Source organism: Sturnira hondurensis, unplaced genomic scaffold, assembly GCF_014824575.4.
Source record: "Sturnira hondurensis isolate 20B ecotype Veracruz unplaced genomic scaffold, ASM1482457v3 Scaffold0015475, whole genome shotgun sequence".
Classification (NCBI taxonomy): domain Eukaryota; kingdom Metazoa; phylum Chordata; class Mammalia; order Chiroptera; family Phyllostomidae; genus Sturnira; species Sturnira hondurensis.
The window spans coordinates 1,981,936-1,996,299 of record NW_028088106.1 but is presented as its reverse complement, the minus strand read 5'-3'; the positions used below and the strand labels follow the sequence as shown (position 1 = coordinate 1,996,299).

The 14,364-nt window shown below is 32.4% G+C and overlaps 1 protein-coding gene across 1 annotated transcript in view; it reads right to left on the bottom strand.

The window, feature by feature from the left end:
• LRP1B (LDL receptor related protein 1B) overlaps nucleotides 1–14,364 on the bottom strand; it is a gene marked incomplete at its 3' end in the record, with an annotated part of 1,343,287 nt that overhangs the window by 81,158 nt on the left and 1,247,765 nt on the right. Inside the window, exon 61 of the mRNA XM_037064526.1 lies at nucleotides 11,798–11,997. Coding sequence (XP_036920421.1) covers nucleotides 11,798–11,997 — 200 coding nt within the window. The remainder of the gene's footprint in view (nucleotides 1–11,797; nucleotides 11,998–14,364) is intronic.

The window sequence follows — 14,364 nt, the reverse complement described above, 5'->3', positions numbered from 1 at the left end:
ATTTACAGAGCTTTAGGCCTGGCTAAGTGACTGGTGGTGGATTTTTTGTTTGTTTGTTTATTTGTTTGTTTTTCCCTAAGCGTGTTGGAAATGGGCAAAAGCTGCGGTTAAGGAAAAAAGAGCCATCTGCAAAGAACAGAGACCATTTGTTGGAGGAACTCAGCCACTGTTAATCCACAGTGGTTGGGCGTGGAGGAAAAGTGGGCGAATAAATACTATGACTACTTCTTTTGTCTACCATCTAATCTTCTGCTAATGCTTCCCATGAATTAAATCCAACTTGAGGCCACGCAAAAGAGGCAAAGGTGAGACGGCTAGAACTCCCTCCAGTTAAGATTTCCAGTATTTTTTTTTTTTTTTCATCTCACTTGTTTCTTCTTCAGTCAGTAACAATCAATGAAATCCATTCCCTGGAAAGAACAGTGCAAACTATACAGCCTGACTAAAACATGTATCTTCAGAAAACAGGTTCAAGAGGCTTCGGAATGCGTCTGAGACATCCTGATATTAACCATTTCCCCTAGTATCTTCTTAGAAGGATAATATACAAGATACGTAGAGAAGCTAGAATCGAATTAAAGTAGATCATGGAAACCAAAAGGAAATCATGAAACTAATGAGTAAAACCAATTAGCATTGAAAAAATGGTGTGAGATTAAACAAAGACTTCAGAAGGAGTGTAGGCTGGTAAACAGATGTGCAATTAGAGGATAGAAGGAAGTGGTCTAACAAACACACTGAGGCAAGTGTTCCTGGCAGAGGTCAGTGGGCAGGTGAAAAGGGTTTCTATTGGAGAGTAACAGAAAAGAGTGGGTAGGTGGGAAAATGGCCATGGTTTACTAATTTCCAGAGATGGCTTTACCCCATCCAAAAAGTAGAGTAAGACATACCACACATACCCCATCAAAAAAGAAGGTGTTTTATGTAAATTTAGGGCCAACAGATTTTTTTCTTTGTCAGTAATTATGCATCCCCTTCAGCGTTATTTGTAGAATATTTTTATTAAAATAATTACTTCCTCTGAACCATCTACAAAAGGATACAAAATGTTCCATCTAAACATATGCCTCCAAGAATTTTTTCCCTGCCCACTCTTTCATAAACCCCACTTCAATGGCAGCCAGGCCACTGGCTCCAAAATCCACTTTTTAAAATGAATAAAAACATTAAGAAATGGCAGGGACATTAAAGATAGCCAACATTTCCAAATATTATTATAAATTGTTCAAAATTTATACTTTCCAGTAAAAAATTTCATAATCTTTCAAAAAAAATTATGCACCAAGTGACTTTGAATGGGAGAAAATATAAAGTTCTTCCATTCAGCATATGTGTAATGCATAGCAAATGAGAGCTGAACCTCCTTAGGAGTCTATTAAAGGAGGCTGCCTTCTGACTACTCACACAGATCCAATGTGCAAACAATAATCCTGTGTCCCTTCTTAGTGAGTAATTCACACTAAACACTTAAATGTGTAGGAAATAACTTTTTAAAATAAATGTAATATTTCAAGGCAAAATATATAAATTATTTGGGACTCTTCTTTAAATTAAAGCCATCGTTAAGAAGCTGAAGGCATTCTTTGTCCTTTTTTTTCTAGTATTTCTCACCTACTTTGTTCACATTGTTGCATCAAATAATAAGTACTTTCTGGTATAGATTAGAAATATTTAGTTTAATGTAATTCAATCCCTTCCCCTCTCTCACTTATAATCTTTAAATTATTCATAATAAAATGTGAATCTGGTCATTTTAATATTTAACATTTAAAAAGAATATTTCTGTCTTGGCTGGGTGGCTCCATTGGTTGGAGCATTGTCCTGTACACAAAAAGGTTGCAGGTTTGACCCCCAGTCAGGCCACATACCTAGGTTGCCGGTTTGAATCCCTCTGGTCAGGGTGCCTATTGAAGGCAACCTATTGATGTCTCTGTCTCACTTCGGTGTTCCTCTCTATCTCTCTCATTAAAATTAATAATATATTAATTTTAATATATTAATATCAATAATATAGTTATATATTAATAATATATATAATATATGTATATATTATATATTTATAGTTATATATAATATAAGCATAATATAATATAACCATATTATAACTATTTATAGTTATTATATAATATAGTTATATATTAATAATATATATAACATAATATTATTAATATATTAATATATTAATATTAATATATATTAATATTGATATATTGGTATTAATATATATTAATAATATAGGGCATCTTCAAAATATTACTACATTTAAACATGTACATAATTTAATGTAGTGCCGCTTATTCAAGGGACAAACATATCCTTGGGTGAGGATTCATTTTTTAAAATAAAAAGAATATTCTTTTTTTTTAAAGATTTTATTTATTTATTTACCTTGAGAGGGGAAGGGGAAAGGGAGAGAAATATCAATGTACGGTTGTCTTTTGTGTGTCCCCTGCTGGGAGTTGGCCTACAGGGAACCGGCCTGCAACCCAGGCATGTGCCCTGACTGGGAATCAAATCGCTATCCTCTGGTTCGAAGTCCTGTGCTCAATCCACTGAGCTACACCAGCCAGGGCAAAAGAATATTCTTTTTAATGAATGTGAGAATGTAAGAAGCAGAAGCAGATAATGAAAATTATAGTACCTTTATTTTGAAAGCTAGACTGTGCCTATAAATATCTTTCCTCAATGATGATACAGCTCTCCAGTTTCTGAAGTAAACAAAGCAACATTGTTCATGTCTTTGGTGAAGATATTTTGTTGCAAAACTCTCTAGGTTTTTCTGCTGGTAATATAACCCTTCACAGACATTTGAAAATGGGTTTGCAGAGCCAACCATAATAATTAATAAGAAGTATGGTATTCCACACACATAGGCATTAAGAAAATTTTTGTTAGACAGTTTTAATGGAACCTGAAGCCTTTCAAAAACACTTTTCATTTGGGGAAGATACCAAGTAGAGACATTTACATGAATTTAATGTCTGGTTTCCCTCATTTTTACGGTTCTAAATATGCCTGTAGAATAAAAACAATTGAGTGTACTATATTACAAGCATTTTCAAATGCATTGTAGATTAGTACTAGGAATAAGTAAGGATAAGTGAAAAAGGAAGAATAGTCCTTTCTTACTCCAGTTTCAACCTCAACCAATTTCTTTAAGATATGTCAGAAAGTTAGAAAGAATGTTTGATTAAAAGTTCTAAGCTATGGAAGAAATACTAAACCAGGGTGCTTTAAAGCCTAAATTAGAGAGTAACCTAGACCAAAGCCACGTCTACCAATGCCCCAGTGTGTCACATTTGGGACAGATAATGTTGTTGAAAGTGTCTGAAACTCATACTAGAAAAACATTTAAAATGTCACCATTTAAAAATAGTATATGGAACATATAGGGCATCTTCAAAATATTACTATATTTAAACATGTACATAATTTAATGTAGTGTCGCTTATTCAAGGGACAAAACTAAAAGACACGATTGACACTGAAATTCTAAGAATGTTTAGGAATAAGTTAATTTCAATTTATTTTACTGGTTCAGGAACATTTCTATAGAAACTGAATTGTATTTTTCTTCCTTCTATTAACTTTTATTGTATTGTAAATAGTAGCACATCATCATCATTAGCATAAAATAGCCTGTGAAGTTTCCTGTCTGTAATGAACTATGAATGATAGGAATTTTTTAAGTATTAAATGCAATATCAAACCAAGAAATAAACACTCAAGAATATTGTAAAACTAGAGAATGGCATTCATTTGCTTCCCTACACTTTTTTTCTAGTGGACTTCTGTAGATATTTAAATTTTCTAAACATCCAAATGCAAAAGCCATGACTTTCAGATTATCTGAACACAAAACACTCCCTCTGTGTTTTGAAGTGTTTTCTTCCCCATTCAGAATTAAAAAAAAAAAAAAAAACATTTAAATGTATTTTATGCTCTTTCATCAGGAGCATGCTGAGATCTGGATTCCTTTTCTTTTTTTTTAAGATTTTATTGATTTATTTTTAGAGAGAGGGGAAGGGAGGGAAGAAAAGAGAGAGACATCAATGTGTGGTTGCCTGTCACATGGCCCCCACTGGGGACCCACAACCCAGGCATGTGCCCTACTGGGAATCGAACTGGGGACCCTTTGGTTCGCAGCCCACGCTCAACCCTCTGAGCTACACCAGCCAGAGCTGGATTCCTTTTCCAATGTGATTTAGGCAATAACTGCCTGGGTTATGATTTGGGTTTTTTAATCCAAACAGAACTGCCCCGTCACAACACACTTTGGTTCCCAGAGCAGAAATGAACAATAGTAGAGTTGTACCACATAACTGACACTTCAGTGTGAGGATCTTCAAGGGAAGGGACATTGAAACCAATAAAGAGCCATAGTCAACATTAACTGCATGGGGCTTTAGACAGTTTGTCCACAAAATAAAAGACAGTTCAGTGATAAACTACAGTTTAGAGGCATATGAAACTGTTGCTCTTCAAAGAAATTAGCAGTTATGTAAGTATATATTTTTTGAGTATGTGGGATAAAATGTCCACGTGACTAACTGATTTAACATAAGGTTAAATCATTCAGTGATATGGAATATTCTGAAAAATACTACAATGAATAGATTTTAAAGCTCAAGTTCAAAGATACCTTTTCTTAGTTCACTGTTTTGTCATTTCTATTCACACAATATTTTCATTATTTTTTGAAAAAAAAATAACTACATGTAAAATATATCTCAAGCTCAGCAGCACAACTAACAGAAGGTGGGTAAACTGCATCTGAATTTATATACTTTGATACAAGCAAACATTGAAATTGTGGTCTAAACAGAATTTTCTGATATTTAATTTTCTTTCATTAAAAGGCAAATGAATCTCTAAGTTAAGATAGATAGGTAAAGTTATTGCTAAAATTTCTCTCAAGAGTTATTTGTAACCTATATTATAGGCAGTCCACTTAGAGAAGGTAATCTTTTTTGAAATGCATAAGATCAATGACTAAAAATATTTNCACAACTAACAGAAAGTGGGTAAACTGCATCTGAATTTATATACTTTGATACAAGCAAACACTGAAATTGTGGTCTAAACAGAATTTTCTGATATTTAATTTTCTTTCATTAAAAGGCAAATGAATCTCTAAGTTAAGATAGATAGGTAAAGTTATTGCTAAAATTTCTCTCAAGAGTTATTTGTAACCTATATTATAGGCAGTCCACTTAGAGAAGGTAATCTTTTTTGAAATGCATAAGATCAATGACTAAAAATATTTTTAAATTTATTTAATTATTTTTCAACTACAGTTTTCTGTCTATTACTCCCATCCCACCCCACCCCCCAGTGCTCCCCCTCCCTCCCATTTCCATCCTTCTTAGTTGTTGTCCATGTATTGTTTATATTTGTTCCTCTAAATTCAGAAATTCTGTGACATGAATCTCTAAATAAGATTTAAAAGTCTTGGATGGTCAGGAGATATAGTTAATCTGGAATAGCAAACTGTAATAGCAAACTGTCCCCCTGAAGCAGGGTATCTACTTTCAAGGATCATTATTGCTCCCTTCACTCGCTCAAACAACAAAAAAGTTTCTATTTAATAAGACAAATGCTTTTTATAGTAATTGTGTTATGTTGACTTACACTTTTATTAGTTTTTCTGTATTTTGCAATTTATCTATGGTCTACTACTTAAATTAACGTGAAGAAACTCAGGTATGGACATACCTCTATGTGTATGACTGTGCATTTATGCTGCAACTATTGATATTAGAAATTATAACAAGTAGGCAGCAACCTTTATCATCTGTTCAAAAGCAAGGAGATGTTAATAACGGAAAGAAAACAGGCTTTGCGACCAGTTAGATCTTCATTGTTCAAATTCTGATTCCTCTGATTACCAGCTATTTGACCTTGGAGAAATTACTTACTCTCTTTTTTTTTTTAAACTTTTTTTAAAATTAATTTATTTATTTATCTTTAGAGGGGAAGGAGAGAGAGAGAGAGACGTCAATGTATGGTTGCCTTTCGCACATCCCCTGCTAGGAGTTGGCCTGCAGGGAACTGGCCTGCAACCCAGGAATGTGCCCTGACTGGGAATCGAACCGCGCGATCCTCTGGTTCGCAGGCCTGTGCTCAATCCACTGAGCTACACCAGCCAGGGCTTACTTACTCTCTTTAAACCTGTTTTCTTGCAGCAAAATGGCTCTAATGCTGCTTATAGCATAGTATTCCCTGATGGAATAACTCTAAGAGCATGTATAGCATCAAATGAGGTTTCTTGGACACAGTAGGCTTCCAATAAAAGCATTAGCTTATAATAGGATGGCTCCAGTTCTTAGATCCCAGTAGCAGATTAAGAAAAATTTCACTGAAAGCCAAAAAGTGAAATGGTATATGCAAAGCATCTAATAGAATGTAATGCTCAAGAAAATAGGTTTTCTCCTCTCGTCGATTTGATCAGTTCCCAAGAGTTCAACAGTAAAAGATGTGAATAGCTCTTGGAATAGCACTCAAAGAAATGAGTATTTTGTTGGCAATATGAGATCTTCATCAAGGATGAGTGGGCAGGCATTTGATTATCACAAATGTCCAACCTCTCTCAGGTTTACATTGAAGATAAACCTGAAGTCAAAACCTTTGGATTTGGCAAAGTTTCTGAAAGTGTTGTGTAATCCACTTAACACAGAATTTGAGTTGTAGAATTCCCTTTGATGTCTTCTTCTCCCACATCCTGATTTTGATAGATGGGGCCCAGGAAAGGTACACACACTTTTCACAGTTCAAAGCTGTTTAGCAACAGATCTCATCTAACCCACCCTCATCTTCAGTTTTCCCATGATTTCTTTAATAACCTAAGGGTTTGTTTTCTCCATTCTGAAAATGTGTTTGCACTTAAAAATCTGCACTCCATCAAAGGTTTATCACTTCTTGTCCAAATTACCAGTATTTTCAGACCATAAGACACACCTAGGTTTTAGAGGAGGAAAATAGGGGGAAAATTTTGAAGCAAAAATGTTCTAAAATATTTAATGACATAAATAACATAATATTTCACCAATGTACATATAAACAGAACACAACAGCATCATTAACAACCATTATCCTTCCCAAATTTGGGGGGGGGGAGTGCATCTTATAGTCTGAAAAGCATGGTAAAAGCCCAAGTCTGTCAGAAGAATTGTGGCTTAGGAGTGGTTAGAAACCAGTCCCAAGCACATAGACATACAAAAAATATATAATTACTATTTAGAATTATTCTTTTTTATAAAGACATATATAAACATAAAAATTAAACATTTCAATCCAAAAAACATGAAATTTTCAAGTCTTCCATTGAATATATTTTATACCTCAAGAGAAAATAGAAAATGAGAGATTCACTGGTGTGTAACCTTACTTATAGGTAAACTATAATTTGTCCTGAAATGCTTTTTAGGAAAAGATGTAATAGAAAGCATTTACACATGCTTAGGATTTCTTTGCTGTGGAATCTTTTGTTAAAATTAATGTATCCCTCATCAGAAAAGAGCTTTTTAAGATGAATCCCTACGTTATGTTCAGTATTTATATTTTTCTTTTTTTATTCTTTGTTATTGTTCAAGTACAGTTGTCTCCATTTCCCCCCACCAATTCCTCTGTCTTACCCATCCCCACCTCCTACCTCTTAATTCTTTAAAAATGTATAATTATACATGAAATTAATAAGTCATCAAAACGGAGGTCTTTTTTATCTCTAACTGAATATTATAAATCTTTCACTTAATATTTGCAACCCAACCACCGACAATTCTGCTATTCCAAGCGTATAGATCTTTCCTCTTTATTCTGCTAAATAACTATTGAATGCAAAACTTCATCCCCATTCCCATGGCTATAATCACTTCAAGTATTTTCTCCTAAAATATTTTAACAGCCTCTAAATTGGTTGCCCTTCCAGGGTCTTTTCATTTTCCATGCTGTTGTCAAGTCTAATAATAGCACTTTATCAACTAAACACCATCAATGCCTCCCTATGACCTAAAGGATAAATTCCAAATTGCTTAGCATACAAGCGCTGTCACACTCTGTCCCCAATTTGCCCTTGTTTATCTAATGCATTATCTCCCTCTTGTACTACCAGGCATAGTCAAATGTGTAAACCCTATGCTGTTTCAAGACTCAATTACATCTTTGCAATTGCTTTTCCCTCTGTGTGAGGAATCCTTCCTATATTTCTCCATATGGAGAGCCTGTCGTACGTCTCTCAAACTTCTCAAAGGACCCTTCACTTTAGCAAAGACTTCCTTATTTCTACCCGCATTTTTACAATATTTTGCATATACCTCTAACCCCAATATGATTTACATTTTATCTGCATGTCTGTTTTTTATTAAACTGAAAGTGCTTAAAAGACAAACACTTGTGTAATTCCAGGCCCTAGCATAACTTGTAGCATGATAAATAAATAATTTCAGCAAATGTTTGTTGAATGAATAAATTGGTAGATCTAAAGAGAAGGAATCAGAAAAAAAATTTTTAAGATTTTATTTATTCATTTTTAGAGAGAGGGAAAGAAAAGGAGAAAGAGAGGGGGAGAAATATCAGTGTGTGGTTGTCTCTCGAGTGTACCCTACTGGGGACCTGGCCCACAACCCAGGCATGTGCCCTGAATGGGAATAGAACTGACAATCCTTTGGTTCACAGCCCATGCTCAATCCACTGAGCCACACCAGCCAGGGCAGAATTTTTTTAAAAAAACAATGAGAATTTGATTTAAAATAAACTGATCCAGTTACCCAGTAGCTTGCATAGTATTGTATGATATTAAATTATTATTATTATATTTTATAATATAATAAAATTATTGGAGTAAAAACCAATAGAATGATATTCACAGGCTTTAAGTAGAGACTCATTTGACTGAGATCCCACCTTAATGTTCTAAACTAGCAAACTGACTAATTTATTATTATTATTATTTTAATTATTGCAGTATAGTATTTGGACTTGGTAGAAAACTGTGTAGAAGAGGTACAAAAAGGATGCTGGAAATAACTAAGCATATTGCAAGTCAGATGTACCTCAAAAGTCAACTGATTTAGGGCACAGAATTCAGAACCTTAAATGACCTTTGGATGGACAAATAATAACAAAAAAGATGCTTCATTTATGCAATTAATGCATGGTTTAAATCAGAACATATTCAGGGTAAATCTTCTGAAATATAAAGTGCAACTCAGTTTAATTTTTCTGCCCTATTAAAATTTGACTTATGGTAAAGGACCATAGTGCTGAAATTTCTCATACATCCTTCATATTTTCAAATTATTTTGTCAGGATTGATCTATCCCACTCTGTTGATGGGCTCTGGCTCCAGTTTTAATATATAAAATAAATGAGAACAATAATGCTGGTTTAGTTAAGAGGAAAAAGAAGTCAGCGACCAAACTAATAAACAAGTTATTGTTTATGTGTCTCATTTTCTACCTCCAAATACATACCTAGAAGACAAGGGCATTCTTTGTGTTAGTGTGGAGCAAATGCAAAGAGTGGAAAAGTTTTATTCCCCTTTTCAGACATGGCAAATAAATGACTCTTTTTTCCACTGGATGTGGAATTGGCATAATTGAGAGTGCTTACAATTAGTAGCTCATTAGTAACTACCAGGTGATTATTGGCTAACATTCAGACATTGACAGATGCCTGATAAGACACTGAATGAATTTTTCATTAGGCTTCCTCAGAAAGCCTATAGGAGAAAACATTCCTGAAGGCAGCAACTCTTTCACTTTCCTTCCCCCGCCCCATCCTTAAGCTACAAGGCATTTTCAAAATCAAATTTTAAAATGTGAACATCATACCTTCATACTTGTCAACTAAATATTTCACTCTTTAATAGATTTAGTACTATTTTCTCACTATATATATATAAAATGATAATAATATATATATAATGATATATGTATATATATATATCCCTCTACCCAAAGTTAACACCAGTTCTATGATTAAGAAATACTTCATTTATATTCACTAAATTTTGTATTAAGTTTTCAAAGCATTAGTCATCTACATATCTGACATAATTTTTAAATAATGAGTAGGGGATGGAATCAGTAGTGTTTAATAGACACTATTAAACATTTTTAACTATAGTTTTTGTCATTTAAACAGTAAGATTTAAATAAAATAAGTAAGTATTTGATGTTGTAATAGCTGGCCAGAAATTGTTTACATTTTATTGTGCAATAAAATTTTAGAACAAAGTAATATATTCACAACGACTTAGTATTGTATATGCATGCTAAAAACAGGTTCATGGTTACATGGGTAAAATACTGACTGCAGCAGTAAAACAAAATAATATCATCTAAGGATGTTGCAAAATATTACATTATTGATTTTTTAGAGGAGATATAACTGCTGAATGCATGAAGTGTGATTTTGACTTGACAACATTATTTTTGCTGTAATTAAAATCCTAATGTGATCTTTAACTCATTTTTACTCAGATTACATCCTGATGAATTTCTTTATAATTGGAGTGCCAACCGCTAAAGAAGTGACCTATTCAACTATACTTCTCATAACTGATTCTTCTTATCCTTAAAAAATAACTTCTAAAGCTGTGAGCATTTCTAGGTAGAAGGATGTATTTGATGAAAGGGACGTGGGCAAAATTATGAAATGGTACAACTTTAGTGAGATTATTTATTTATTCATTGAAATGTATTTATTTATTTAGTGGTCTCATCCTTCTCAGGACTCTACTCCCTTTTCAGGGCCTCACGCTCTTTCTCATCACCCCATCCTTGTCCCTCCTCCACGGGTTTTATTCTAAACTTAGTGCAGAGAAGAAAACAGTCTGAAAGCTAAACCATGCTAATGTGTAGTATTTCTTTGGAGTCTCTCTGTGAAAGTTGTACTTCATGAGATATTTGAAGATGTAAACACCTAATAGCAAAGGAGAAAATAGGTCATTAAAGATAAATAGAAAATTATTTTTTTCTTTAGGGAAAATCTAATCCTTAAAAAGCCACCTAGATCTGAAATATTTTGAATGTTCATTTGAATTGTTCATGGTTCTTGTATATATCCATTTCCTTTTCATCGATGCCCTTCTTTACTATGTCCTTCTCCATCACTCTCCTTAGCGCCCACATCCTCACCAATGTTTCCTCTATGACTTCTCACTCATCTCTAATTTTAGTGCTACCTCCCTCATATTCAATTGCTTCATTAATTTGTTTTATACTTAGGGTTTTTATATTCATTCATATTCAGATTATAAACACTCCTAAATGTTACTCTAATTTTGAAGCTGTTTCCACATTACTTTTCATCGCCATTGTTGATTAGAAACACTAAATTTAATTATGGATATAATATAATTGATAACTTTTAAATAATATTGCTTCACTGTCCTTTAAAAGCTATACTTTGACTTAGTGTTTTAAGAAAACTTAACCCTACCAGGTTGCAATAGTAGGCTTATGTTTACACAGTATAACTCTTCTATTTCAATTCAATTAAAATACATGTTTATATAAACTTATAAAAATGTTGTTCATTTACTATAAAAACTATTTAGAAAAGTAAAATTAGAGAAAATCTGAAGTGTCAAAATAATATGTCTGCATGATTACAGAAGCTCTAAATAAATATATCTAATTTCTTATTTATCAATATCATCATGGAATACAATAATTAATATTAAATTAAGAAATGCATTTGATGAAAGTATACATAATGAATATATGCATGTTTTTTCTAAATAAATATTTTATTCAGTGGTGAAATACTGAATTATTTGTATTACTAGACCAACCTTTATGTCTATGAGATCCATCCATGTTGCTAAATTCAATGTGATTTTCATCTGCCCAGTAGAGTCTATGATTTACATAGTCTATAGTTAGTGCCATAGGTCTAGAAATCTTGGTTTCTATAACAACACTCTGATTGGTCCCATCCATTCCAACACGGCCAATGTGAGGGTATTCACAGCAGTCAATCCAATACAAATACCTAGGACAGAAAATCAATAGCCATTTGTTTTTCAGACACTTCGGGAGTAAAACCTCACACAAAATTTCATGTCTTTGCTTAGCTATTCCCATAATGAATTTTTGCTATTTGTTTGAATAGCAGCTTCAGAGAAACATATTTCAATGCAAATTTTTCTAACTTTTTTTAGTAACACATAGCATGCTTTTAAATGTCCTTATAATTTTAAACATGTGTCCATTAGTATACAAAATCATATATAAATATTAGCAAATGTAAACCTTCTAAACACATCTGTGAAGTTGCAGAGTACAATTTCCAGGTATATGATTTTCTTTTGGTTCGTCATTTATTAAAAAACTCTAAACGAATTACATAGAAATCTGTTGTATTTTCTTGAATCTGAAATTGTTCAATGTGTTAGCCACTAGCTATTTGTGACTTTTTAAATTCAAATCAATTAAAGACATATAATATCAAGTGAACTGCATTGTTCCTGTGTCACACTAGCCACATTTCAAGTGCTTGATCACCATGTGTGTGCTGGCTGTCATATCCAATAGCACAGATACAGAGCACTTCCATCATCACAGAGAGTTCTATTACCACTGATTTAAGTTACTGGAAATTCTAGAGGACAGTACTATAGACAGTGGTCAATAAACAGTAAAATAGAGTAATATTGGCACTAAAATTAATTGTGTTAAATATAGACAGTATATTCCATAATACACAAACAATGTATGCATATTATGTATGTGTGCATTTGTATATAGATTAATTAGGTATTTCCCTCTATTTAATCACACCATTTATTTTTGCCATAATAGGAAAAGTAACTTTATGTTTTTTAATATTTTCTTATTTCTATTATTCAAAATTGGAGTTAGAGGATCCTTAATGGATTTTTCACATTCTACCTGTAAAATTAAAATCCATTAGGCAAATTCATTTTCTCAGACCTCATCTTTTATTTTTAGTATGCATAGAATACTTTAATTATTAATTATTCATGTTTGAAGATACATAATTAAAATAACATGGTATACAATTATTCTATATTGTTTAAAACTGAAATATTTAGTTTAAATTAAAGTACTTCTCAGAAATTCTAACTTGATAATTCTACTCAGGCATTTTAACCACACACTAAAAAAGTAAAGGTTTTTAGAAAGAATAATAATCAAGTACAGAAATGCCATAAATAATTATTGTAAGAATTATACATTCTTGCATTGATAATTATTTGGGGGGCATATACATAAAGGCAAGTGATAATGGATTATAAAAATAATAAAAATGTTCCTTTGCTAGCAAAAATATCATTGAGTCCTAATTAAGCATGGAATGAAAATGGGAACTATATATTTGATAAAAACTAAACAAAAGGTAGAATTTTGTGAGCAGAAATTCAAAGAGAGCTCTTAAAGGCAAAACTTGAAAGCCAACCTCAGTCTGGAAGTACCACACTCACCTTTGCATAAAGCAATATTGTAATTCCTAAGGCTTCTGTATATCTATGTTATTCTGAAAATATTTTGAAAATCTCAAATTATTATACCTAATGAGTTCTATTTTGTTTAATCTTGAATTATTTTAGTATATTTTTATTTTGAAAAGCCAATATACATGAGAAAAATACTCTTGAAAGACACAAATCTCTTCTTTTCAAGTAAATTTAAGGAGAAGCAACTTGCTGAGATAATGGCAGATAAATAAAAGGAAGAAACTAAACAAAAAGAAGTAAAAATCAGAAGATTGTTTAGCTCACTGAAATAAATTAGAACTTTTCTCTATGCCTTTCTGACCCCTGAATCTTGAGAACACTAACATAACAATTTTGTTTTTCTAATAAATGCAATAGGATTATGCCAGCTTCTCTCACCCATATTAGATATGACCCAATTTATTGTGCTTCTATACAACCATTTTATATTTCTAAGAACTAAATAAAAGCAAATCAAACTAAAAAGTAGTATTTTACTTACTTTAGTCATATTAAAATGAATACACACAATGTTTTAACTAGAGAAACAGCTTAGTTGTTTCTATTTAGTTGTTACCTCTAAACTTGCTTGAAATTGCAATTAAAGCATCCCCAAACTTTAAAAAAAGTTGTTTTCATTAAAATATATCAACAAAAGTAATTCAAATTATTGCAAATGCATAATGTTTTTGAAGTCATTAAGAATACTATACATTTCAAATTGCTTGACGTCCATATAACAGCATTTCTAAATTTTTATTTGTATTCTGAAATTTTTTAATTGGCTATTATCATCATTTTTTAAAGATTTTATTTATTTATCTTTAGAGGGGAAGGGAAGGAGAGAGGGAGAGAAATATCAATGCATGGTTGCCTCTCCTGAATCCCCTGCTGGGAACTGG